A 27,246-nucleotide genomic window follows, 5' to 3' on the forward strand; every position below is an offset into this window, starting at 1 on the left:
AGCCACACTGTCTCTATCACAGTTCTGTATTGGAGTTTCCAACAATGTAGGATGATATTTAAATATATGCAATACTCTGCTTTAAGCTTAAGGAACTTTGACAGTATTCCTTTAAAAGACACCCGCCGGTTATTTTTTACAAAATTTCTTCTACTGTAGCAATATGCTGTACTGCATGCTACTTAGTCTGGTTATTGAGCATTCAGCACATAATGCTTCAGTGGAGAGAATGTGTAAACTTTTGAGGAGGTTAAAGTAGAGGAGATGTATATTAACAGAAGACTGGCACAATACTCACTTCTTTTAAACAAAAAAACATGACTATGGGAACTGATATTTCTGAGGTCTTACAATCCTTATATTTCTGGACTAAATGAAAGCCACATATAAACTAGACAAGGGCCTGAGTCACAAAATTCAAATTTAAGGTTGAACTCCAAACACTCTAAAGTTTGGAATGGAGGGTAAAAGCATTTGGATCTAGGATTTTGGTTAAGGTCCATCTGCAGCGTAAATAATAATTTCAATTACTAATTACTGTGTAATGATTTCTGTAAGTTAAATTTTGCGTTAACCCTTTTTTTTTTTTTTTAGAATCCAGTGAAATATTACGGAGAGAGATCAAAGGAAAGTTTAATGAGTTTTGCCATGCAGTATGTCACAAGCACAGTGACAGAGTTATGGGCAGGTAATGTAATTTGTTTGGGCTATTGATCTTTTTATTTTGTTTTTTAAGACAAGGAGGTGTTGCCAGGATTATATCTACATTTAATTGTGTGTGTGTACCCAGTATTTCTTACTCAAGGTTGAAATTTATGCGTGTGCACACACACAATACTTGAAATTAAAAAACTGTTTAATTATAATTGTGCTAATAAGCATGCTTGTTTCATAGTTTACATGCAATATTTTTTCATATTTAAAACAAAACATCAAACAAATTGTATTTTGTGCCTTTTTTTTGTAGGAAATTTTGTTAATGCTATTCAAACTTCATTTGCCTCTGGTGTTGGCTGGCTGATCACTTTCTGTGCTGAGGGTGGAGGTAAATATATTAGATAAGGCAAACTGATTGAAAAGAAAACAATTCTTTTGTTTTTCACTGACAGCGACACAATTGCTGCTGCTTCTAATGAAGATATTAATGGGGTAAAATTCACCCATAGCGTGGAAGGCCAGCACAAGGCCATATGGACCACTTAAGCCCCATTATAGGGCTACTTGGGAAAGGGAACGTTAATGGAGGAACTGTACAGTGGTGCTTGCGCACCCTATATGTGTCACAGGATGGGCCTCTGTCCTGGGCCCACAAGGGGGCCTGGCCATGGGATCCATACTTCTGCAGTAGCCCCCACATCCCGTGCAACTGACACAGATAGGCTGCAACATCAGATACTAAAAAAGTACACAGCATCCCTGCTCATTGGCCCTGGATTGGTGGGAGTGGTGGACTTCCCTCTCCAATCATAATGCAAAAAAGATTGAATAATGATTAAATATTTTAGGCATTATGTAGCCCTTGCACAACTTAAGTTTGCATATCACAAACTACAAATATGATGATCAAATAATTTTTAAAAAAAAAAGGGAGGGGGGTAATCTTTTTAAATAAATCACTGGTGGTTTGGATTGGCATCCTTCCCAGAGCCCTCCCCATCTAGTGTCCCCTCTCCTGCCATTGGGGACATTTGTACTAGCAGTCACAGATGAGCCACGTGCCTTTGTAGGCAGTCATCATACCATCCTCTCCATACATTTATCAAGCTCAGTCTTGAAGCCAGTTAGCTTTTCTGCCCCCACTCTTCCCCTTAGAATGCTGTTCCAGAACTTCACTCCTCTGATGTTTAGAGACCTTTGTCTAATTTCAAGCATAAACTTGTTAATGGTCATTTGTTCTTGTGTCCACATTGGCGCTTAACTTAAATAACTCCCTTCTCCCTCCCTTGTATTTATCCCTCTGATGTATTTATAGAGAGCAATCACATCTCTCCTCAGCCTTCATTTGGTTAGTCTAAACAAACCAAGATCTTTGAGGCTCCTCTCATAAGGAAGGTAGGTTTTCCATTCCTCTGATCCTCCTACTAGCCCTTCTCTGCACCTCTTCCAGTTTGAATTAATCTTTCTTGACAATGGGAGACTAGAATTGCACACAGTATTCCAGACGAAGTCTCACTAGTGCCTTGTATTTTCAGTAGAGACAGGGAAGTGTTATTGCCTTTATACCTCGCCTAATGCATCCTAGGATCACATTAGCGGCCCATAGTCTTCCTGTTATCAACCAATACACCCAAGTCTGCCTCCTCCTCTGATACTTCCAACTGATAAGTCCCCAGTTTATAGCAAAAATTCTTGTTGTTAGTCCCTAAGTGCGTGACCTGCACTTTGCACTATTAAATTTCATCCCATTTCTATTACTCCAGTTTTCAAGGTCATCCAGATCTTGTGTGACATTCCAGTCCTCCTCCATTTTGGCAATACCTCCCAACTTTGTGTCATCTGCAAATTTTATTAGCACACTCCCACTTTTTGGGCCAAGGTCAGTAATGAAAATGTTAAATAAGAATAGTCTCAGGATCAATCCCTGAGAAACTCCACTAGTAACCTCCCTCCAGCCTGACAGTTCATCTTTCAGTATGATCCATTGTAGTCTCCTCTTTAACCTGTTCCTTATCCATCTTTTAATACTCATATCAATCCCCATCTTCTCCAATTTAACTAATAATTTCCCTTGTGGAACTGTATCAAGCACTGAAATCCAGGTAGACTAAATCTACTGCATTTCCTTTGTCAAAAAATCTGTTATCTTCTCAAGTTATTACTTTTCAGAAATGTTCATTCTAGTGAAATCTCTTTCTATGACAATTTGATACATAGGTAGATATTTTTAAAACATTGCTCAGGCGAGAATCAGTTTACAAGGGCAGGAATCATAAGCCATGTAAAACACTGCTCATATTTCAAAATGAGAGAGGATTCTCTACTGATGAAGCCAATATAGAATATTTTCATTCACAATTGTCATCACATAGGAAGTAGCTTCTCAAGATTTTTCACTTGAAAAGCTACAAAAAAAGTGTGGGTTTTTTTGTTTTGTTTTTTAAAAAGCTAGCAAACATGCATTGTGAAACTGTAGCCTGCTTCCTCCTGGGATTCTTGGTGAGCAGAAGAAAAATTCTAAACTAGAGTAAGTTTAATGATTTGATCATTTAAGGCCTTGTGTTTACAGGTAAATCATTATTTTCATTTTCCAGATTGTTTGACTTCCCAGACGCGCCTTAAACTAGCTGGCATGTTGGTAAGCAGTATTTCATTTGAAGATGTTACCCATTATATTTAAATCAGAATTCCAAAAGGTGAAATCCTGAAGCCATAGAAGTCAATGGCAAACTCTCACCGACTTCAATGGGGCCAAGATTTCACCCAATAACTTTCAAACAGTTTGTTTTCAAATTGAGAGCCATCTCATTATTGGACATGATATAATGGAACCAAATGTTTAAAAGATTTCCTAAAATGGAGTACATGACTATCAAAGTATTGTTGTGCTCCCTGTAAGTCTTCCTTTCCCCCATCTCCTAAAAACTAACTAGTTGCCTCTGTTGTCGTTGCAGAAATTCTTCTGACCTTGAGTTTCAAAATAACACACTCAAATTGTTGCTTTTTTATTTCAGGAAGGCCTTGTTAATGTAGGCTGGATGGACTGTGCCACCCAGGGTGAGCTTTGTGATAATTTGGATATCTCATCTAGTACTACAGCATACTTTCCACCTGGAGCCACCTTAACTAATAAAGAGAAAGGAGGTGTTTTGGTATGAGTTATTTTTAAACAGTTTGTGTCTACATACAATATGGTGGTGGTGATGAGAAAGTGGATTATAAACATTCACCAATCAAACAAAATTGAATTTATTACACTGAGAAATGTTTGTTCCCAGTTTTACATTTAACTTATGTGCTAATGGTAAATTTGATATATAATGAGCTAGATACCCTTCTTAAAATCTCAAAGAAATGTGATCTACATGCAATGAAAATGGTCTTGCATTGCCTGTCACTATGGATATGTGCTGTGTTGTGCTATCCTCCTATTACCATATCACCTTAAACTCTTGTTTCAGTTGTCTTGAGGTTAATATTCTTAATTTATGCAAGAAAATCACCAATCTGAAACGTGACACTCTCTCATATGCTACGGCCACCTAAGCCCTTCTGCAAAAGTGAACCTGAAGAGAAAGTAACAGTCACTGGAGCTACATTAAATCCACCAGCATTGAGTTACTACTTCTTATGCACTTCCTGATGTTTGCAAAATTACAGAAATACAGTGATCTGAACTATACCAATAGTACAGTAAAATAGAGATATGTTGCCAAATAAAGTATTTTGTGAGTTGAGGCCATGTCTTTGTTTTAGCACTCTTGTTGAGAAAGCATGTGGTATTTTGTGTTTTTAGTGCAGGTGATGGGGAAAAAAGCAGTGTGTGTGACAGTGGGATTTAGTCTCCTACGTGCCTAAATCACTTTTAAAAATAAGACTCAGGCATCGCAACGCTGAGCACAGTGTGCCTAAATACATTTTAAAATCTGGGCCTAAAAGAGCAGACTGCTTAGAGTACAGTGTTCTTGTAATAGCAATTAAAGGGAAGTTTGAATCAAGTAACATAGATTGATGAACAGCTTTTTTCAGTTGATGAATGGGGACTAATCAGGTTAATTCTGTTGAGGATTGCTAATCAACAATCAGTTTAATGTTTATACATTTTATATAATTAGAGTGACTTTTTTCTCTTCTAGTTTCTTAACTCCTTGGATGCCAAAGAGATATATTTGGAAGTAATGCAACATCTTCCAGATTTTGAAATGCTCTCTGCAGCCTCATTAGAGGTAAAGTCTAATAAATAAATAAATAAATAAATAAATTTCTGATTTTAAGTTTAAAAGGCCACATTCAGCAAAATAATCTCGTCTTTCTGAAAAGTTTTCACCTCCTATTGGTATAAACAATTCTTAAAATTACTATACCCAAAAAATATTTTTTTCTCTAGCTTACTGTTTGACAGCCCTTTTATCTGTATTGAGTTTCATTGTTTCCTCTATTTGCAATCAGGCCTTTCACACAGCAACTGGGGGAAAGAAGCATTTTTTAAAACAGGAAAATATGACTAAAACCATAAAAGAACTCGGAATAGTGTAATGACTACTGTTTTTCTTTTTAATTGACTAAATTCCTAGTGGACTGTTTCGACAACTAAATCTAGTTTCATTGATATCCTAATCATTAAAGACTCAATTGAATGGGTTTATATGTGTTAGTGTATCCAAACTAAGGCCTGGTCTACACTAACGAGGTAAGTCTATCTGAATTACGCAAGATACCTAACTTAAGTCGACGTAGCTTAGATCAACTTACAGCGGTGTCTACACCACGCTGTGTCGATGGGAGATGCTCTCTCGTCAATGTAGCTTCCACCTCTCGGGGAGGTGGAGTACTGAAGTCGACAGGAGAGCATTCTCCCATTGACTTATCTTGTCTTCACCAGGACCGCTAAATCGATGCCTGCTGCATTGATCGAAGCAGCACCGATTTAGCCAATAATGAAGACAAGCCCTAAGCCTCAGTCTCCTTTCACTAAGCTAATAATATTGTTTGCTGCAAGTGGTTCTTTAATGTGTCGGCTCTTTGCAGCACATGATGTTTAATTGTTAACCAATCAGGATGCTTTTACTGTGTTATTAACCAATTAAGTTATCAACTTGCCCTAAGTTATTAACTTATTTGCTGTGAGAATTTTTATATATATAAAATAAATATTTCCTGTCATACTGTTAAATATGAATTGTACTATAGTAAATGAAACAATGAATTCACACTCCTGTGGCTCTTTTGGATAATATTGATCGCTACTTTGGCTCTTGAACAACTGAGGTCTGAGTATCACTGCTTTAAAGAGAGAGTGCAAAGTTTAGCAATTTTGATCTAGTATGAGGGAGGCAAATTGTAAGCAAGATTAAAAAGATATAGAAAGTAGTTTTTAGATTTTCTCTTTTAGGGTGGTGCTCTATTGAAAAGCTGTTAAATTTATATCATTTTGAAGGGCAATGCAATGTGTGTTGGAAACGGGTTTAGGTTCTGGTGAATTACTTAGCATTTGATTTACAGTAACATAACTGAAAACATGGATTTAACTTACATAACTGGTAGAAACTGGAAACTAAGCATTTCTCTCTCATTTGCTTCCCATTTTAAGGACCACGTGGCTCATCACAGGTGGCTGCTTTTCTTTCAGTTTGGTGAGAGTGACAAGTCAAATGTGCATGAGTTTAAAAAACTGAATTTTCTGCTTAAAGATGAACATATTCAGGTAAGAATACTCATTTATTTAGCATTATGCACCCTAGCTTCCCATTAACAAGCCGTTTCATGTTATCTTCTTTATTATCACCTATCAGTTGTAAGTACTGAGACAGATTTTGCTCTCACACCTGTGTACATCTGGGGTAACTCGACTGATTTGAGAACAAAATCTGGCCCATTAAGCAGAACTTGAGTATGTTAAAACATGAAAGAACGGAAAATAATTACAACACAAATTCTCCTTAACCTTCCTTATTGTATCAGACTGTTGCATTGGATAGGTCAGGGGTCGGCAACCTTTGGCACGCAGTTCGCCAGGGTAAGCACCGGTTTGTTTACCTGCCACGTCCGCAGGTTCAGCTGATCGCGGTTCCCACTGGCCGCGGTTCGCCGCTCCAGGCCAATGGGGGCGGCGGGAGGCGGCGTGGGCCAAGGGATGTGCTGGCCGCCGCTTCCTGCCGCCCCCATTGGCCTGGAGCCAGGATGAGCCGCGTGCCAAAGGTTGCTGACCCCTGGGACAGGTGATTCCTGCTGTAGACCACAATTTTCAAACTTGGGTGTGCAAAGTTAGGCACCCAAGCCCTGACTTAGATGTCTAAATCAAAGTGATTTTCAAAGTACTGAGCACTTGCAGCTCCCATTGAATTCAATATCAAATATGCTGCACATTAACTAAACCAAAGTGGACTTAGGTACCTACGTATGGGTTAGGCACTTGTGTTTGAAAGCTGGTTATAGTCCATATTTGTCTCATTTCAACAGTTACATTTGATATGTCTGTGATAAACCTAGTGCAGTTTTTTCCTTACAGAAGATGAAGACATACTTCAAACAAAAGTCTTGCAAATCTTGAACAGTATTTTAAATATTTACCCCATAAAGATTTTATAATTTTATTTGTGTGTGCTTGAGTCTGGAACTAAATTAACTTTCATTCTTAAAAGTAATTCTTGTGTAACCAGGGGAAGTTTGTATAATTAAAGACCATAGATCATACAGTTCTCTAATGTAAGTTCATAGTAATTTCCATGGACTTCAGTAGTTACTCTGCTAAGAGCAGAATTTGGTCCCCTAGTATTTATCTCAGATGCTATGTTCTCTCTTAACATTTTATTTGGAAGAAATTGGATTATTTTAGTTTCTATTCCCCATACCTGTCTTTGAGGTAAGAATTAGCAGTGATTAGCTGTGTTGCAATATTAAATTGTTTTGTTTTTATAAGCTTTTCTCTACCTAATTGTGCTTGCGGTACATAATACGTCTGTGTGAATTGTATTACACCTTAAACATTGTATCAGTCATAAAACTGATCAAAGATCACTAGCACTTATAAAAGAATATTGCATTTATAACTGACAGGAAGTACCATTTTGGAAAAGCATCTTAACTTATGTAAACTTTCCAAATATACTAATATAAATAAATTAGATTCCCTTATTCAAAAAGAAAAAACATTATTGTTTGTTTAATAATAGGTTGGAAAGATTGACTGCCTTTCTGCACCAAGTGTCTGCAGTAATCTTTATGTCTATCAGCCATGTCTAGCAGTCTTTAAAGGAAAGGGAACTGAAGATTATGAAATTCATCATGGTAAGGCAAACTGACAGAAGTTTTAAGCTAGTGTGTAATTTTTTTAGATGAAGTCTTTTGCAGACTGAATTTGTTTTTCAGAACAATTGTTTTCACAACTCTAATGATATTACATCATAATTTTGCTTTAACATTGCCTATTGTCTTGTTATATTATTCTGTATACTTTTTTCTTCTGTAAGCAATCCTCAAACACCAAAAGATTCTCCTCCTACTTATTCACTTGTTAGTACTCCCTCTATTTCAAAGACATCATTACAGCCTTGGAATAAGAATGGGAATTTCTGAAGCCGATCAGTGCTGCTCTTTGCTTTGGCAAAGGTAGCTGAAAAATGACATAAGGCACACCCTTCCCCATATGCTGAACATGCTGCTTGCACAATGCTTTTGGCTTCAGAATCTTGGGACTTGATCTCTTATTTTACATGTGTCCATTTGCTAATTTCATATCCACCCACTGTTGTCACATTCTGGGGTGAAATCCACACCAGTGAAGAGTTGTATCACCTCTTTCCCTGTAACCACAAGTGCCTCACAATGCCTTGTCACTGGCTCTCTGCCTGGAACGCCCACAGTTAGCAACAAGCATGCATTCTGTCTATGTATTGGGCAGACTTGGACCAATGTCTGCAATACCACAGATTTCCACTGGCTTCACCTAGCCTTGGTTAACAACTGGGATGATGAGTCCACACTGTCCCCGGCCCTGAATTTTCCCAAAAACACATGTTCTGAAATGTCCAGCCCTGTTCTGGAACAATCAAAGGGATATTAAGATTTGTTACCCTTTTAAGGAATCATATTCAACACTTTACTACTTTACCTGGAATTACAAAACAGTTCACACCATTGGGTTGGCTTAGATTTAAAAAAAAAAAAAAGATTTCAAGTGAATTCAAGTATAAGACATAAACTTAGAAATGGTTACCAGCAAATAAAAGTGAAAACACGCATTTAAAACTTAATCTAGCAATTTTTAGTTCAAGGCTTTTTGTAAGACCTACAGTCTTCCAGCAAGATAGTGACTGACCCTCCCCGCGATCAGGATCTGTCCCAAAGGCCCAAAAGGTTCTGGTGTTTTTGTCTTAGGTAAAAGAGAGAGAACTTGGGGTACCTGCCCCTTTCTTTTATAGGCCATTGAATCTTTGAAATGGATTCTTCTGAAGGATACCCCCTCGCCCCCCCAAAAAGTAAAGTTTATCCAAAGCAGCGGGAGGAAGGCGACATGGTGTCTCATGATAAAGGAGGCTCCATGCTCTTTCTTCCCCCATTTGTGTTTGCAAAAATGAAAATTGCTCTGTTTCCTGCCATCTTCTCCCCCTAGTGTCTTGAGGATGCTGTTTACTACTAATATGTAAATTGAGATAAACACACATTCCTTTGTTTAGGATAGACCTGTTTAACAACGTTTGTCTAGGCAGGGCTGTGTGGTTTTGAATATGTGCTAATAACATACAGCAGGAATTCATAACTTTACATATAATATTGCTGCATACATTTCACCATGATATTATTGACCAGTGAGTTATTAGTTTTACTACATTAGTGTGGAGTGTGAATACAGGGGTGCTTTCAGTCACAGCCACTTTTGCCATATATGCTTAGGTCCTCCAATGCCCACCAGTAAATAATTCCAAACCTACACTGTTGAAGTGTCCTCTTGAAAGAATTCTGAAATGCTGTAAAAATTTAGGTATCGACTCAGGGCTGGAATTGCAGTTCATGTAAATCAGTGTAGCTCCATCAAATTCAATTGAGTTATGCGTGGTTACACCAGCTGAAGATCTGGCTCAGGCTCTGAAGCATGAAGAGCATAGCACACAAAAGATCTCAACCAGAAACTTAGTCTGATAAAACCTCCTACTGAGCTAAAGCCATTGCTTTAGAAGGGACCAATAGAGCTCCTGTCAAATAGGTACAACGTTTTTGTAGCCAAATTCTATATAAGATGCAAACAACATAAAGAGAATTTATCTTATTTTTAATGCTGGTATGACTGCAATCGGTGCCGATTCATCTAATCTTTTTCTTGCAAATTTTTAAAGATATCTGTATCTTCTCTTAGGAATGGCTCCTTTTAATTTGTACATAATAGGTGGCATCTACAACCTTTGCCACAACTTGTACTTCTCCTAGTTATTAGTTTGGTTATGAGAGAATAATGTTGAGGGTCTCATCTATCTAAACTGAGTGAGAGCAATATTAAATTGCATCATCACTATGCTGTGACCTGAGACATTACTACTTTGAGTTTCTTCAACTCAATCATTTTCAAAACAAAAAGCATTTTCCACAAAGAACACTAATTTTATATTTTATCCTGGCTAGACATTTTATGCATTAAGCATTTTCATATCCAAATGTCCAACATGAATTGCCATACTTGTTCCCTACATTGAGCAGACTAGTGAAATGATCCTTACGTAAGTTGAGGTAAGATGATAGCTGTACAGTTTATTTAATAAGGCCTTGTTCAAAGACCACTGAAGTTAACTGAATAAGTCCCATTGACTTCAGTGGGTTTTGAATCAGGACCAGTGTGGCCAGTGACAAAGTTTGCATTTACCAGCTCTTCAGTCTGATCTCTGGTATAACATTCGTAATAAGACAAATCATACACTGTTAATGAAACGTGCTCCTGTTTCTGGTAAATAAATAGAGTAATCATAAGAATATAGATATTAAGAATAACAGTGAGTTGTTTTGGGGGGGCCGGTATTTTTAGGAAAGATGATCCTATATGACATAGTTGCATTCGCCAAGGAGAGTGTAAACTCTCATGTTATCACACTTGGGCCTCAGAATTTTCCTGGCACGGAGAAGGAACCATGGCTTGTTGACTTCTTTGCACCTGTAAGTATTTGATTGCTATATTTCTTTTCCTTTTTTTTCTAAAATATGTAAATATTGTATTAAAATACCAGCATTGTTTTTGAAGATGATATTCTATAGCATGGAGTACCCTAATAATTCATTAATCCAAGGTTGCGACATTCCTACATTTATTGGAGTCTTGTTTGTCAAGACCATTCACAGTATGCTGAGCAATTTGTGTGACATCAATATATGTATTCACATTTCCGCAGAGAACTGTTTACAGGAGAGTTACATGTTCTTTGCTTTGTTTTAACAGTGATATTATGATTTGCATTTTTTTAGTGGTGTCCTCCATGTCGAGCTTTGTTGCCAGAGTTGAGAAAAGCATCAAAGCACCTTATTGGTCAGCTTAAATTTGGCACACTAGACTGCACAATCCATGAAGGGCTTTGCAACATGGTAAGCTGCAAGTATTAAAAGGTCTTATTCAATAAATGCTGTTTTCTTGTACTTAAAATTTCAAAACACATCCAAACAGGGTGCTCCATTATCAAGGCTTTTTTCAAGGGAATAAACTATACAGGTCTCTTAAAAGAATCTGTAAACTTAAAATGTGTTCTGTGATAAGATTAAAGTCTTGTCCAACCTCCTTAGTGGTCAGGAAATTGAATTGAATTGAATTCCAGTGTTGGGTTATTCCCTTTTGAGAGAGAAATGAATGAGCACAGACTCAGTTACTTGTTCATAATCTATTTACAAAATATACACTGGTCCTATTATTGCTTTGAACATGGAGAGATAAAAACAGCAAGAAGTTTATGCTGATGGAGCACCATTTTCAGAATGCCACAAAGAGTTCAAGTTCCCAGCCAGCCTACAGCTGCTTTGTAATTTGCATTGCTTTTGTCTGCAGTACAAATCAGGAATTTTGGAGGTCACAAGAAATACAGGACCAGTCCACGTATTTAAGAAGGAGCTTTCCTTAGCATTTTTGCCCTTTTACTTGCTTAGGCCTTTTCAGTATCGGTGCACTGATTGAATTCAACAACTGATTTTTTTTTTTTTTATTAATATATAGTCAAACTGGTGGAATCTCCTAACGCAGTGTTTCCCAAACTTGGGATGCCACTTGTTAAGGGAAAGCCCCTGGCGGGCCGGGCCAGTTTGTTTACCTGCTGTGTCTATAGGTCCGGCCGTTCGCGGCTCCCAGTGGCCGCGGTTTGCTGCTGCAGGCCAATGGGAGCTACTGGAAGCGGCACGGGCGTCCCAAGTTTGGGAAACACTGTCCTAACGTATGCACAATTAACCAGGATATTTCTGGTTTTATAGTGAAAAATTTAAAGTCGTAAGATACATGGGGAAATTGGCATAGAATTGAAAGCCTTAAAGATAGAGGAGTTTCCAATGTACACAGATACTGAAGGACTTAAATCATTGAAGAATCTAGGTTTACCGATAGCAAAATTAATGTACAATTATTAGTACAGTACAAGCTGTTTTACCTGAAGGTTGGAGAGGGATACATCTGAAAACTTCAAATAAAGGTTTTTGGTTGGTTTGATTAGAGAATTAGGAGGGACAGGTCAGAAGACTTAGAAAAGGCTGTAGTTTTGTTCCCTTAACCATGAGCACAGTGAAAGGAGTGTGGGATGGCTTTTAAACTCCAACAGTACAGCCTCTTAAACAAGCCAGCATCCTTTTCACTATGAATTAGGGTTTGGAGACCCCAGTCCATATTCTTTTCTAGGCCTTCCAAACTCCCATTTATCAAAATCCAACAAATCATAGAAATGTAGAGCTGGAAGGGATCTCAGTAGGTCATCTAGTCCATCCCCCTCACGCTAAGGCAAGATTAAGTATATTCTCTAAACGTTTGAGGAGTTGTACTGTGCAAAGCAAATTGGCTAGCAAGAGTATGGATCATTAACGGTCCTTAATGGATTGGCAGCAAACAGGAACATTCTTTGCAATTTGTTTTGTTGTGTTTTTCAATAGCATAACATTAGAGCTTACCCAACAACAGTGGTGTTCAACCAGTCCAGTGTTCATGAATATGAAGGGCATCATTCTGCTGAACAGATCTTGGAGTTTATACAGGTATGTGACTCTCACATTATACACATGCTATTTTGGTGTAAAACATTTCAAGATATCTTTTCTAACCAGCTATCCTAGTATCACTACCTGATATTCTTAAAATAAGAAATTGTGGAGGGAGAGGAAGGATGGTCTCCTGAGTGTTAGTCTGGAAATTCAGAGACCTGAGTTCAGTTCCCTGCTCTGCTACACACTTTCTCTGTGACCTTGAGCAAGTCCTTTATGTCTCTATGCCTCAGTTCCCCACCTGTAAAATGGGATTAATAACACTCCCCAACTTTATAGGGAGGAGAAATACATTCATTATTGAGAGTGCTCAGAGACTGTGGTACCAAATATATTACCTAAGATTGCAAGTAGTTTTATCACCTTTGTGAAATAAGGTGCAGATCTCTACACTCTCAGTCCATTCTTCAAAGGCTGTTAATTTATAGGATTTTTGAGTTATTGATACTTAAAGACAAACAAGCTTCATTTGTGAGATGAGCATGGTAGTATTATGTAATCAGTTTGTATTTGATAGTACCGCATACAGGATAATGTCATTGTAGGTGAAATGTAAGTCTCATTATTTGTGTATTTTAGGATCTCATGAACCCTTCAGTGGTCTCCTTAACACCAGACACTTTCAGTGCACTAGTTAAACAAAGAAAGCGGAATGAAGTCTGGATGGTTGATTTCTATGCTCCATGGTGTGGGCCTTGCCAGGCTTTAATGCCGGAATGGAAAAGGATGGCCAGGGTAAAGTGGAAATCACATTCTAAGTTTTAAAATGTCCTATTTAATAGAAGTATTAAACTGTTCAATAAATTGACCTGGAGGAGTTACCATAAGTGAAAAAGACTAGTGATTAATATAATGGACAAAATGATAAGTTCCTCCATGGCAGTTTTATGTTCCAACTTTTTAAGTTCCTGAACATTGCTAATGTCATCCTAAATGCCCATAATCCCACAAATTTTGACAAGCTTTAGAATAACTTTCCTTGAAGTTTGATTAATTCCTTATGTATTGTGAATTACAAGGTGACTAGGTATGTGTGTTTAAAATAAAAAAAGGTAGAAAAGACTCATTTATGTACACTGGATCAGAAATGGTTTTAAGTAACCATAGCCGTTTTCCCCCTCTAACTTCCTTAATAGGAATTATTATAATTATTTGTATTTAACGTAGCACCTAGAGTCCAATCAGGATCTGGTTCTGATTTCAAATTGATGTCTAAAATATGAATTAAAGGTTATTTATATTTAAAAAAAAACAAACTAAAAATATTATTTTTTGAGGGCTTTTTCAATTCGTGTTATTAAATAGTATTTCCAGGATGTTTTAAGTCTGATTTTCAGTGATCTGAACTATACACACTTCAGTATTCAGGTCTGTGCTTACTTTGCATGGCCATTGCTATACGTAGTCATTTGCATAATAGTATTGCAAGTCCTTGATTTTTGTGCAATCACATAGCCATTTGGTGCCAGTTAGCAGTGTGTTTAGACAAACCATGACTCTGGACATGAACAGTATAACTTTGATTTTCATGAATAACAGTCAGTTATATGAACACTTTTCTCCAACCAGGGTGTGGGGGATCCCATAACAAAAGTGATGTCAATTAAGAACAAGTTGACATCCCTTCACATGCCAATGCCTTCAGTGCATTGGAAGTCGCTTTACAGTGCTTAGAGGGACCAAAAAAAGCAATTCAGAGCACCATACTGCAGCTTATGTACTGTACCTACTGTAATTTTGAGATGTCCAATTTTATGAACGTTTTTATTATTATGAATGTCTAGTCTCCAGTTTGTTTATAAAATAGGGGTTCTACTACATGCATAGTATTTCATGTGCAAAGTATGTATGTAATTGCACACACAAAATTACCATTTAAAAAAAGGAAAGAAAAAAAAAATCAGCCTTTTGCTTTTTACCTGCTGAGTACTCCAGAGGTGAGGACTGCAATAAATGCTGATGTCTAAATTCTGAAGTATTCACCTCTGACAGATTCATATGCCATGAACTAACCTAAATGACTAGAAAGTGCAATCTTTTTTCTTTTTCAGTTGTTAAATGGATTAATCACTGTTGGCAGTATGGATTGTCAAAAATATTTTTCTTTCTGTCACCAAGAAAATGTACAAGGATATCCTGAAATAAGACTCTTTCCTCAAAAATCAAATACAGGTCATCATTACTAGTAAGTAAATAACTGTTTACATTTGGAAAATATTTCATGGTTTGTATTTCAAGAGTTATGCTATCTTCAAAATGTATTAAGGAGGGTCTGGTAGGGAAAATAGTATCTTTCAGATGGTAAGTCAAAGCCATTGGAAACTCATAAGTGTTTACAAGTACTGTATGAATGATTTTATTCTCACACATTGAGATTTTCAGTTTTATAATACTAAAATAGTGCAAGAAATTAATTCAGTTTATCTAAATAATTGTTTGGGGTTCCTATGTTTTATTATTCAGTTTGCCAGAGGTTTTCATGAGCAGCGTATTCATTAGTAACATAAAAATGAATTACATAACTTCAAACAATTAGTCCTTTGCCATGTCAGTGGCTAAATATGTAGTTAAGACAGAACAGTGCCATAGATCCTTAAATTTTCCAGTCCTTTGTCTTCTGCAGAAAATATCAATAACTCTGACTCACTGTGCATACTTTAGTGCAGGGGTCGGCAACCTTTCAGAAGTGGTGTGCCTAGTCTTCCTTTATTCACTCTAATTTAAGGTTTCGCATGCCAGTAATACATTTTAACCTTTTTAGAAGGTCTCTTTCTATAAGTCTATAATATATAACTAAACTATTGTTGTATGTAAAGCAAAGAAGATTTTTAAAATGTTTAAAGAAGCTTCATTTAAAAATTAAATTAAAATGGTGAGCCCCCCAGACCGGTGGCCAGGACCTGGGCAGTGAGTGTGCCACTGAAAATCAGCTCGCGTGCCGCCTTCGGCCTGCGTGCCACAGGTTGCCTACCCCTGCTTTAGTGCAACCTGACCTTTAAAAACAGATCAGTATGGGTGTAGATATTATATATAAATAACCTTCTTTGGCATGTGTCTGATATCAACATTATAGAACTTTTGATCTCACATGTCCAGTGAGCCCATTCACCATACCATTTCTTTGGGACAATGACAGAAAAATGCTTAATAGTGAAAAAACTACTGCTATGGAAAGTGAAATCTGACCATTTAAAAAAAATGTTTGTAATCTCCGATTCTTTATGATACATGATAGCTTTGTCACATCAAACATTTTACATTTCTGACCCCGGCACCTCAGAGGAAATGGAATGTTGAAGAAAGAGATTAAACTGAATTGGGAAAGACTAATGATTATTTATACAATTGGAGGGTTCCAGCAAACGCTCATTGATAGTAAATTATGTATACTGTATTGAGGGCTGCCTAATAGGCTGCTGAAGCTTGGACTGTTGGACTGCCTTTGATGAAAGTTGATTTTATTCTTCTTCTTTTATATAAATCTCTCCCAAAGCACTAAAATTCCCCAGAAGAGGTATTTTATTTTCCTTTTTTGGGAAAAAAAATTCTATCTTTAATAATGTCAGATTTTGCAGGAAGCAGGATTTTGTAATTAAGAAATATGTTAAAATATACTCTGGGGATAAATAATGCCCCTGGAAAGAAATGCCACTAAGAACTGTTGGATTAGATTTGACTATGAATTTATATTTTTGTGAAATAAACTCTCACACAGCCTAGGATTATTAGTTTCACTAATTTGTGTGAAAATTCCATTGAGCAAACAATTGCCTACAGTATTTACAGTTCAAATAATACATCTTTGAGCTACTAACTAGCTTGTTTTCATAGTCTAAGCTGAGAGAAATGCAGAAGTTAATAGAATGAAAAGTAAAATTAATTGAAAATATTTCCATCGTAATAATAAAATGTTCTCTGTAATATAGGTTCAAATTGTTTTTGTTTTTTTTACTTAATTGTGTTTTCCACTTGATCATGTGGTATTTTTTTGTCCCACCTATATTAGATGCAGCAAATTTAATCTGGAAATGTTACCAAAGACACAATGCTCACAAGCCTTTTTAGCTGACAAAGTCAATTTGACTGAAGTACTAAATTTACCTTACTCTCCTTTAATTTAACATAACATAAGATCAATCTTTCCTTCTCTTCATGTTCCAGTACTTTACAATGTGTATCATTGACTTGTATTATTCAGATTTGAAATTAAAATAGCTTTTTCAATATCTAAATTATAGTAGAAATATATTCTAAAATGTATGTATTCAAATGAATTTTACACCAACCTTTGTGAATAGGTTGTCCTGGGTTCAGATTTAACACCGCTACAAAGTTTTTCAACCTATTCAAGCTATTGTATAATTAGTATTTTCTTGTGTGATCTCTCATAGTAGTTACAATGGTTGGCACAGGGATTCGTATTCGTTAAGAAGCTGGGCACTTGGGTGAGTTGTTACATTAAAATTTGTTCACAAGCTAACCCAATGGTTGTGTCTAGGAGAAGCTAGCACACAGATGCCATGGAAACAAAGCATTAGAAATGCCTATATAGATGAATATGTTGCTTCACAAAACAGATGCAGGAATTTCTGTACTCTGTTGGCTCAAGCCTTAAAAGCATTGTTTAAAGAAGGTATTCTTAGCTTCCTACAACAGTGAAGGTAGCGTCACGTTCCTGAACCCACAGGTAATATAAAGCATTATTGTAGTCTCGGAACACAGCTCTTTCCAGCTCTACCAAGTTCAAGTTTTCTGAAGAAAGGAAGAAGATATTTCTATTGATGAGAAAAGACCATTCATATTGAATGGACACATGTCTGCCCTCCCCACACTCAAATTAGACAACATCCTCAGTTTTTGGTTCAAGGAGGGATGAGATAATGCTTAGATGCCTATACCTCATGTAAACTAAAGGGCCTTTCAACATAATAGTCTTACGGTGTTTATCTACATTTCATTATAGCTGTTCCCTAATTTCTGGTAGTGTAACTGGAATTTTAAATATATTTAAGGTTTTTAATTTTATTATAAATGTTTTTCCCCTCTCCTCAGATATTTACCTCAAGTATCTGTAGATCTGACACCTCAGAGCTTCACAGAAAAAGTTTTGCATGGAAAAGATCATTGGGTCATTGATTTTTATGCTCCTTGGTGTGGCCCTTGCCAAAATTTTGCTCCAGAATTTGAGGTGCTAGCTAGGGTAAGTTTTTAACCTATTGACACCAGCAGTTAGTTTGCTTCTGATAAGTAATAATAATACCTACTTCTTATATAGCTTTTCATCAGTAGACCTAGTAGCAGTTATATATGCTGCTGCCATGAAGTAAAATGTTTATTTCAAAACTATAAAAAACTTAGGGCATGTCTACACAGTGAGTTACCAGGCAGCAAGCCGTGGTGTGAATCTACAGTGCACCAACTTCCCGCACAGTAATTCATTATGTGGACAAGCCTTTTATTTCCTCAGCACCATTAGATACTTGCATATGTGATTGGAGAGAAGTTCTTCTCTAAACTTAGAAAAATCACATCCCTCTTCCCTGTAATGGAAGGGAACCATAATTTCTGTAATTTTTAAGTAATAATAATCGATAATACAAGAACTAGGGGTCACCAAATGAAATTAATAGGCAGCAGGTTTAAAACAAATACAAGGAAGTTCTTCTTCACGCAGCGCACAGTCAACTTGTGGAACTCCTTACCTGAGGAGGTTGTGAAGGCTAGGACTATAACAGCATTTAAAAGAGAACTGGATAAATTCATAGTGGTTAAGTCCATTAATGGGTATTAGCCAGGATGGGTAAGGAATGGTGTCCCTAGCCTCTGTTTGTCAGAGGATGGAGATGGATGGCAGGAGAGAGATCACTTGATCATTGCCTGTTGGTCCACTCCCTCTGGGGCACCTGGCATTGGCCACTGTCGGTAGACAGGATACTGGGCTAGATGGACCTTTGGTCTGACCCGGTACGGCCGTTCTTATGTTATGTTATGTTCTTAAGTGTTTATTTACTTTAAATACTTAGAAATTATGGTCCCCTTCCTTTACAGAGAAGAGGGACGTGATTTTTAAATAGGCTTGCCAATTGTACTTGTCACCACAGTATCTAAGTGTTTCATGTACATTAATGAGTTTATCCTCATTACCTCTGTGAGATAGGCAAGTATCTTATTTTATAGATCGGAATCTGTGGCACAGACAGATTCAGGGACTTGTCCAAGGTCAAAACAAAGAACAAGATCCAGGTCTCTGTTCAGTGATTTTGCATTCCTTTGGTATATAAGAAAGACGTCCCAGTAGTTCATGTCTTCATAGGGAGACAAATTGGTGACAGCTATGTCTAACTGAGCTCCAAAAGACAGACACAAATTTGAAAGTTGTAGGGATGAGATTCTGTGCTACACCTTTCAAAAGGAGCAGCACAGAACTTGCAGACCTAGGCTAAGGAGAGGCTAAAGTGGCAGATGCAGGACTGCTGTAGGAGATGCAGCAACTCCAGCATAATTTCAACAGTTCTGGGGTGTCTGACTAATTTACAGTAATCTCCTGGGGCTGCCCTATGGGCCGCAGCACTATGGACATACTATGGATACACCTCTCCCATATCCCTGGCACACATTCCCCTGCACTGGGGCTTATTAAGGGGTACGCTTATTAAGGGGTTGTCTCTTCACTTCTAGCGGTACTAGTCATTGCTGTAGATTCAGCTGAGGAAGTAGTCTCTAGAGGAGAGGTGGAGGTTATTCCTATGGTAGAGGTGGCTGCAGGAGTGGTTTCAGGTTGTGAAGTGCCACAGAAAGCAGCCTTTATGGATGTTTTTATGTGTCTGCAACTCTCATCCTAGATCTTTCCATTTGAAAAGTGTTATTCGGGCCTCTGTTTGTTTACGGTTTTTCTTCTTTCAGTCTGAATAAAGATTTTGCTTTTTATTTTCACTCTGTTTAGTACAGTTTTCAAATCTGTTAAATCACACCTCACCCCTTGTACAGCCATGCGGAAGCCTACACCACCACATTCTCATTCATATTTTTAACATTCTAGGTAGATTAAAGCTTGTACGGGTACATTTACACAAACTGAAAATTACACCCCTACTTGCAATGTAGATATACCCTAAGTCTCACTGAAAATCAAGGGGATTTAGGCTTCCAGGTGCCTACATTAATTTTAAAACTGGGACTTTAAGCATCTTTTTAAAATTTTACCCTTTATCTGCACTTGGTAGAATGAATGGACATATTCTATACCATCCTTCTTTATTGAGTGTTTTTCCTACCATTCCAATTTACAAAAAGTTGTCTGAGTCATGTGGAAATTTTGAAGTTTGCTTATTCTAATGGGGTTTCTAGTAAACAATTTTCTTTTTTAGACTGTAAAAGGAAAAGTAAAAGCTGGAAAAGTTGACTGTCAAGCTTATGCTCAGACTTGTCAGACGGCTGGCATCAGAGCCTACCCTACTGTTAAATTTTATCCCTACCAAGGAGCAAAGGTAAATATTAGTTTAAATATGGTTCACGCAATGGGGACACATGAGGGGAAGTACTGCTGCTTAACTGGTCTCGCTCCACTACTGTTTAAGATTGTATTGTGCTTAATTTTGTACTGGAAATTAAATGTGGAAGTGTATTATAGTTCTTATTTTGGATTCTATCAACATTAGATAGATTAGGTTAGGGAATCAAAGGAAATGGAACACTAAAAATTGATGCTTTTTTAATGATACTTGGAATTTCTGTAGCAGGAAAACACTAGTCATTGTGTCTGATGGGAAAGGAAGCTGCTATCTAAACAAATTGATAATGCAAAGTAAGGAAAAATTGTAGAGCTAAGTGGGCACCAGATTTTTCATTTAGTGAGAAATGTCACAAGTTTTCGCTCCTAAATGGAACAAAAGGAACAAATTTCAAAATTTCCTGCAAAACAAAATTTAAAACATTTTTGATCCAGTTGAAAATGCTTTGCTTCAATAAAACAGAACATTTCATTGAGCTTGATTTTTATTTTGTGTTATATAAAAAGTGAAACAAAATTGTGTCAAAACAGAAAATTGAAACATTCTGTTTTGAGATGATCGAAATATTTTTTCAAATTTTCTTTCCAAACAAACTTCTGTCAAAAGTGACATTTCCACCAAAGATCATCATGCTTTTAACAAATTGGCATTTTTCAACAGGAAAAAAAAAAAGGCTTTCCATCACAAAGTTTCCAACCATCTCTAGAAAATTGCCTTTTTCATTGGAAATCATTGGATGTTATTTAACTTCCAAGCTATTGTATGGCAAGATCTATAATAATTTGTTTTCTTTAAGAAAAAGTGTTACTTTTCAATACTTTCTAATGACAAAGCTGATTCTTTCAATTTTACTTTGCAAACAGCCTCTATTGGGCAGTATTAAGAGCATGATTCTGCAAGTCCTAACCCCGGAAACTAGTCTGTACTCACATAGTAATCCCATTCACTTCTATGGGATTTCTCTCTGAATGAGAGTTTGTTACCTACATTCAATAAATCTCTTACTGCAGGGTTGATCTGACAAAATGATAGATAATAAAAATATGAATACATATTTTAGAATGTGAGTAAATATTTTATATGCATATCAAAAGTATTCTAGCTAAGCATTAGAATTTTCCTTAATGTGCATGTTTTACACGCACTGGAACTCTGTAGTAATTATTACTGAGGGAGTTGATATTTTATGAAGCACAAACTTAAATTCCTCTTTCTCGCTCTAAAGAGTGATATTCACCCCATTTGGGAGTTTGAGCACTGCCTAAGGCCTTGCAATTGTTTCCAGATGGGTGTGAATTTCACCCAGCAGTCACCAGATCCATTTCTCTTCAGTAGAGAAGGCATGAAGTGATAATGTACTCTTCTCCCTGTTTTTAAAGAAAAATGTTCTTGGAGAGCATATAGACAGCAGAGATGCAAAGGGCATAGCTGATCTTCTGACTGAAAGATTATCCATCATTAAAAATAAAGGAAAGAGAAAAAAATCTTCTAGAAACAAGGTAGGAAACTTGTGGCCTTTGTGAAGACATGTATTAATGTAAAGAATGGCTATTTAAATAATCTTGATACATTTTATGGACATAAAGATGAAAGGCTATTTTTATATGCAGTCTTGGTCTAGTTACAGTATTTACTGAGTCAGCTTTTCTGCTTGTGTGGATGGGCACAGAACCAGTTACTTCATCCTCCCTGAGGCTATTTTTGCACCATTCCTGCCAAAGTTTAATTCAATATAAAAAGGACCGTCTCAAGGGACCATTCATTAGCTGGGGTTAGTTGGAAAACTGTGTGCTTTAGCCAAGCCCCTTATACTGGGTATGCCTACTCTGCGACGTAATCCCTGGTTTAGTAGAACTAGAGTTAGCAGACCCTGGGTTTGTCAACCTAGGGCTTGAACATCTACACTTATTTGTAAACCTAGATTAGAAATTGTTGAATCCTGGGTCCCAGCCTGGGGCTCCAGTATCTACACTGCATTTTGTGAGCCTGAGTCCAACCACTCATATCCCAGACTTCTTAGCACCTTCCCAAAATGTGGCCTCTCTAGCCCTTTGCTAGTGGTGCAGTGAGGGAAAACTTGATTGTCCACCAGACTTGACTGTCCAGAGGACAAGGAAAGTCAGCCCATGGTATTCTGGGATATTTTTGGCAGGCTTCCAGACCACAAGTCCAGTGGGGCTATGTCTACACTGCAAAGCAATAGGGCTTGAACACTGGATTCCAGCTTCACTCAGGATCAGACCTTCCACCCCCATGGGGTCCTGGGACCATAAGTCAATGTGATTTGTTTGTAGGTGGAAAGTGGGGGGGCGGAATTAGGCTTGAGCCTGAGTTTGAATCCTGGGCTTACACTGGAGGGTAGACTTACCTTGAGCCTGGCAGGCAAGGGGACATAGGTACAGAGACATATTAGCCCAAGACTAGTATTTCTGTGTTTCAGCAGGAAGGAGATAGCAAACTCAGATTTTGACATTTAATAATTTACTAAGTGTTTGTCCAGCCAAGTTACGGTGTTAAAGAGCTAGTGCAAGAAAATGTAAAATTACTGGTGTGAAGAAAAAAATGGAGTATCAGTGCTTTTGGATTGTAATTTTGTTAATTTTATTATTATTACCAGGATGAACTCTGATATTGAAGACGATAAATTTCAGAGTATACCGAAGCTGTGACAAATAGAAGGCACCATGATGAAAATATAAGTTAGACTAATTTCATGATTGGAAAAACAGAAATGAACCTTAGCTTGAATTCAGGGACACCTAGGCTTGTCCACATGAATTCTAGGGAGTTGCTCTATTTGTTGTGGAGGGATTCCAAGAATTTGGGAATAGGCTGTGCCTGCCCCACTTGCTGATTAGGAGACACAAACTTCAAGGGCTTAGACAATAGGGGGAGCTATCTGGTTTTCATCTACCCGCTGGTATTCCATCTCTTGTGTGGAGAGTGTAGGAAATGTGCATTCAACCTGTGGACTAGTGTGCAATCAAGCCAGCCAAATTTGTATTTTCACACAGCAGAGTGCACTATCCCTTCCTGAACACTGAGGAATTGTCTGACATCAATGTGAAGGAAAAATAATCTTATCTCATGACGGAAGTTTAGTTTTGGGTTTTTAATTTTGTAGCAATTCACCAAGCAACCAGTAGTTGGATAGGTTTATAGAATCAACAGATCACCTTCCTTGTAGAATATTGCTGTATCTTACCAACTGAGATGACGAAAGTTTTGAAGAGCTGTCTTTTTTTTTTTTTTTTTTAAATTCATCTCACCACATTAGGATTTCAAAACTCAATGTTTAACTCAAATACAAATGTGTTATACCACTGAAGTATCCTATACCGAATTCTCAGCTTGTTTCATAGTAAAGTTTTCCAGTTTATCTTTAACTCAGATGAATACATGGGGCACATCTTTTAACTTGTTTTGGTATAACCACTGTCAAACCCTATGCTCCCAGCCACCCTTGAAAATCTTCATCATGAAATATGGACCTGGTCCACAGTGCATATTTCCCCTTTTTGTACAAGTGCCTTCTGAATTTTGACTATTTCATAATGGACATTTAACATTGTTCATGTAGACACTGAGGTCATTCTTTGAGGTTATGTTTTTTTAAAATTGTGTATGCGACAAAGGATTCTATATGCACCATTTGCACTTAGCGACGTTTAAATCGTTTTACATTTTCGTTTTACTGGAGTCCACAAAAATGGTCTACTGTGAGTCAGACTTCTTTGAAAGATCACTGTATCTTTGAAATGATTTACTCTTTAATAAAATATAGATTAGCCAGTGCCAGATGAGCTTTTCTCCCCGTTTCCACCCACCTGCTTTGGCACAATTGAACCTACTGCAGTTACCATAATGATGAGTACATCAGAAATTCCTAGAGGTCCTGTCCTCACTGAGTAATTTATATTATAAATTAGAGTGTGAGACACATGAAAACAAAAAGTGACTCTAGCCAACCTGAGGCACCCAAACTCAAATACTTTTACCCTATGTTTACAGTTACTTATATTGCTTGCAGGATATTTAATATATATTACCAGTCATAGACACCCCCCCCCCTCCAAAAAAAAAGGTAATACATCTGCTGCTTTTATCAAGGAGACCCTTCCACACTCAGGAAAGTGTTAAAATTGATGTGACTTTAAAACAGTCAAACTCTTTTGTCTTGGTCAGTGCCTGTTTAACCGCAACCTCATTTCTCACGTTCCATCACTTTCTACCTTTCCTCCAGGGGATGATGTCATAGTTATACATTCTTGGATAATACTTTTGGAAATTCATTCCAGCAGAAATACAAACACTAACAGAGGTGTTTGGACAGTCTTCCTTGACTTGCAATTAATAGTTATAGAAATTCTAGGACAATAAGTATGAAGAATTCACAGCATTCTTCTTGATTAAAGTAATAGGAGCATAAGAACCTACTAGCTTAGTTGGACTGTAGCCCTTAGGTTTTTCTTAAATGAACATACAGATTCAATAATATCCCCTCCCATGTTAGTCCTTCCAAACTTGTATTGATAATATGGAAATAGGACACTGTTGTGCCCATCAGAAGTGTCCAGTTCACAGAATACCAGTATTTGGCAGCCCAAGAAGTCTATAGATATGAGACCTCACCTTGTAGAAGAGAAGAAATACAAAATGGGCTACGAGGAGGGAATTTTGTCCAAGTAAAGTTTAAAAAAATGGTTTAAGATTTAATTTGATGTGAAGGAGCTTGTGTAGAAGTCTGTAGTCTGGAAAGATTCTTGCCATGTTCCACACCTCTGAAATAGCATAATTTCAAGACATGAAATGAAAAAAGTTATATTGTATAAAGAGTATTTTAAATTTTTAGAGATTTGGTATTGAAGTTTTTTCTTCTACCCTCCAATACATCTCCTTATGCTTATGGTTAGAAAAATTACTATAGGATGCTGTATGTTTTCAAAGACTTTTGCAAGATTTTATTTGCCAACTGCTTTGTCCACCAATTCTTACTGTCACAAAGCCTAGACTTAATTTCTAGCTGTGCAAAACACTATTCTTACATTATTTTACTTCTTTTTTAAGGTACATTTACTTTGTTGCTAATATCACAGGTATGATTTTATGCTAGTAATCTGTAATTTAATCAATAGTTTAAATGCACTGTCCAGGACACCTGCAATAGCAAGATCACTAAATAAGAAGATCCTGATTCTGCAAGCTGTAGGATAAATTGCACGATATTGGTCCTCAAAGTAGCACCAGGGCAGTGTCAGTACCAGTCGCTCTGCTGTCAGAGTGAAAATAAATGGAGATGCTGAAGAACTCCTCTAAAACAATGGAAACATGGAAAAATTTTCCATAGAGAATTAAACTGACAATTTGAAATACCACATGGTCTCGAATACAGAAAAAGTAGGCATTTCAAAATAAACTGTGTGTAACTGCTGTTTTGATATTTTAAAGTAGTGTTTACATTAAAAACATTCTTCAAAATAACATACCTAATAGCCTGTTTGTATATGCAATAAACTAACTGGAAGATAAATCATGATTCGTATATAAACTGGATGCTCTGATTTAAGAAGTGATGTTCAATGGTTCCTTATTTCCTCTCCTCTGAAGAAACAGATACAATAAAGCTTGAATCTTATCCATCCCCCCCAGCAACATTATTCCACCAACACCATAGCATTCTCCCTTCTCTGTGGAAATGTTAGGACACCCAGCCCTGATGATTCTTCAGCTGTTTCCTCTCTAAACAACATTCAACACCCCTTCTCCCACTCTCAATCCACCACTCATGCTCCACAGGATGGAGAAATACCTGGGGTGCAAAGGATTTCTTTGGCTGGTGTCCATGGAATGTCTCACAGTCACGCCAGAGCACAACGTGAGCACTCTCCAGGGCTTCAGCTGCTGAAGACACTCAGGGTATTAAGTCAACAATGTCAAGCCAGCCAAATTTCTCACATTACACACAGCAAACTAATATAGCTGGGCTTCTTCCCTCCCCTGCCCCACATGGAAGTGGATGTGCATGGAACAAAGGTTATCCAGCATGTAGTGCAAGGGTGAGACATATGTAAGATTTGCATGAGTTGTCCTGACAGATTTGGAGGTTTTGGAAATGGGCCTTTGGCTCTTTGAATTATGTTTGCTTTAATCAGGATAGGGGTTTACCACAGTTAGGGCCACAGAGCTAGTTAGCTGCAGAAAAGTAAACTGTCATCTCTGACTAATCGAACAAACTTGTTAGCCATGTTTTGCTCCTTGAATCTTTACTGCTGATCTGATGTATAAAGCAAGAAGGATCACAGGTTGATTTCAGGCGTGAGTTGACTTAGTAGCACATCTGGTTGAAAGACTTGGTTTTGACTGCTAAACAGAGTAAGTTTAATACGGATATCCAAACTGTAACCTTAAGTTTGTTTTCTAACATAAGCACATTTCAAGTTTGATTAATTTTGGAAGCACTATATTTTTCAGTAGTTGTAAAATCAACCATAATTTATAATAAAATCTAAAACATCTTTGTTTCAAAGTTTGGAGATTGGGAGGGGGGGTTAATTTTCTGCTCAAACCATTTGAAAAACAACAACAACAACCACCATACTTTGCCTCCTACATCAGAAACTTGTCAAGTCCTAATAGTCTCAGCCTTATGCCCGCTAGCAATACATCAACTCATCTATGTTGGAATCCATTATTACTAAATTTGTTTCCTTCCTTTCTTTCTAAAGCATGAAGCACTTGAACTGAACAAGTGATGCTAAGATTGAAGTCCAGATGTACAAAGGTATTAGGTGTTTTCCAAGGGGAATTGGGCACCTACCCTAGTTAAGTGCTTTTGTGAATCCCACCACACATTTATCTGTCTTTAGGCACC

At 37.2% G+C, this 27,246-nt stretch overlaps 1 protein-coding gene across 1 annotated transcript in view; it reads left to right on the forward strand.

The window, feature by feature from the left end:
* Positions 1–25,911, forward strand: part of DNAJC10 (DnaJ heat shock protein family (Hsp40) member C10) — a 36,841-nt gene extending 10,930 nt beyond the window's left edge. Inside the window, exons 7-23 of the mRNA XM_065413205.1 lie at positions 595–688; positions 968–1,045; positions 3,252–3,295; positions 3,672–3,809; positions 4,794–4,883; positions 6,248–6,361; positions 7,830–7,944; positions 10,670–10,797; positions 11,104–11,220; positions 12,757–12,858; positions 13,444–13,599; positions 14,916–15,049; positions 17,256–17,309; positions 17,917–18,064; positions 20,232–20,351; positions 21,755–21,874; positions 22,993–25,911. Coding sequence (XP_065269277.1) covers positions 595–688; positions 968–1,045; positions 3,252–3,295; positions 3,672–3,809; positions 4,794–4,883; positions 6,248–6,361; positions 7,830–7,944; positions 10,670–10,797; positions 11,104–11,220; positions 12,757–12,858; positions 13,444–13,599; positions 14,916–15,049; positions 17,256–17,309; positions 17,917–18,064; positions 20,232–20,351; positions 21,755–21,874; positions 22,993–23,004 — 1,764 coding nt within the window. The 3' untranslated portion in view covers positions 23,005–25,911. The remainder of the gene's footprint in view (positions 1–594; positions 689–967; positions 1,046–3,251; positions 3,296–3,671; positions 3,810–4,793; positions 4,884–6,247; positions 6,362–7,829; positions 7,945–10,669; positions 10,798–11,103; positions 11,221–12,756; positions 12,859–13,443; positions 13,600–14,915; positions 15,050–17,255; positions 17,310–17,916; positions 18,065–20,231; positions 20,352–21,754; positions 21,875–22,992) is intronic.
* The last annotated feature ends 1,335 nt before the right edge of the window (positions 25,912–27,246 follow it).

The sequence above is a fragment of the Emys orbicularis genome, chromosome 11 (genome assembly GCF_028017835.1).
Source record: "Emys orbicularis isolate rEmyOrb1 chromosome 11, rEmyOrb1.hap1, whole genome shotgun sequence".
NCBI lineage: Eukaryota > Metazoa > Chordata > Testudines > Emydidae > Emys > Emys orbicularis.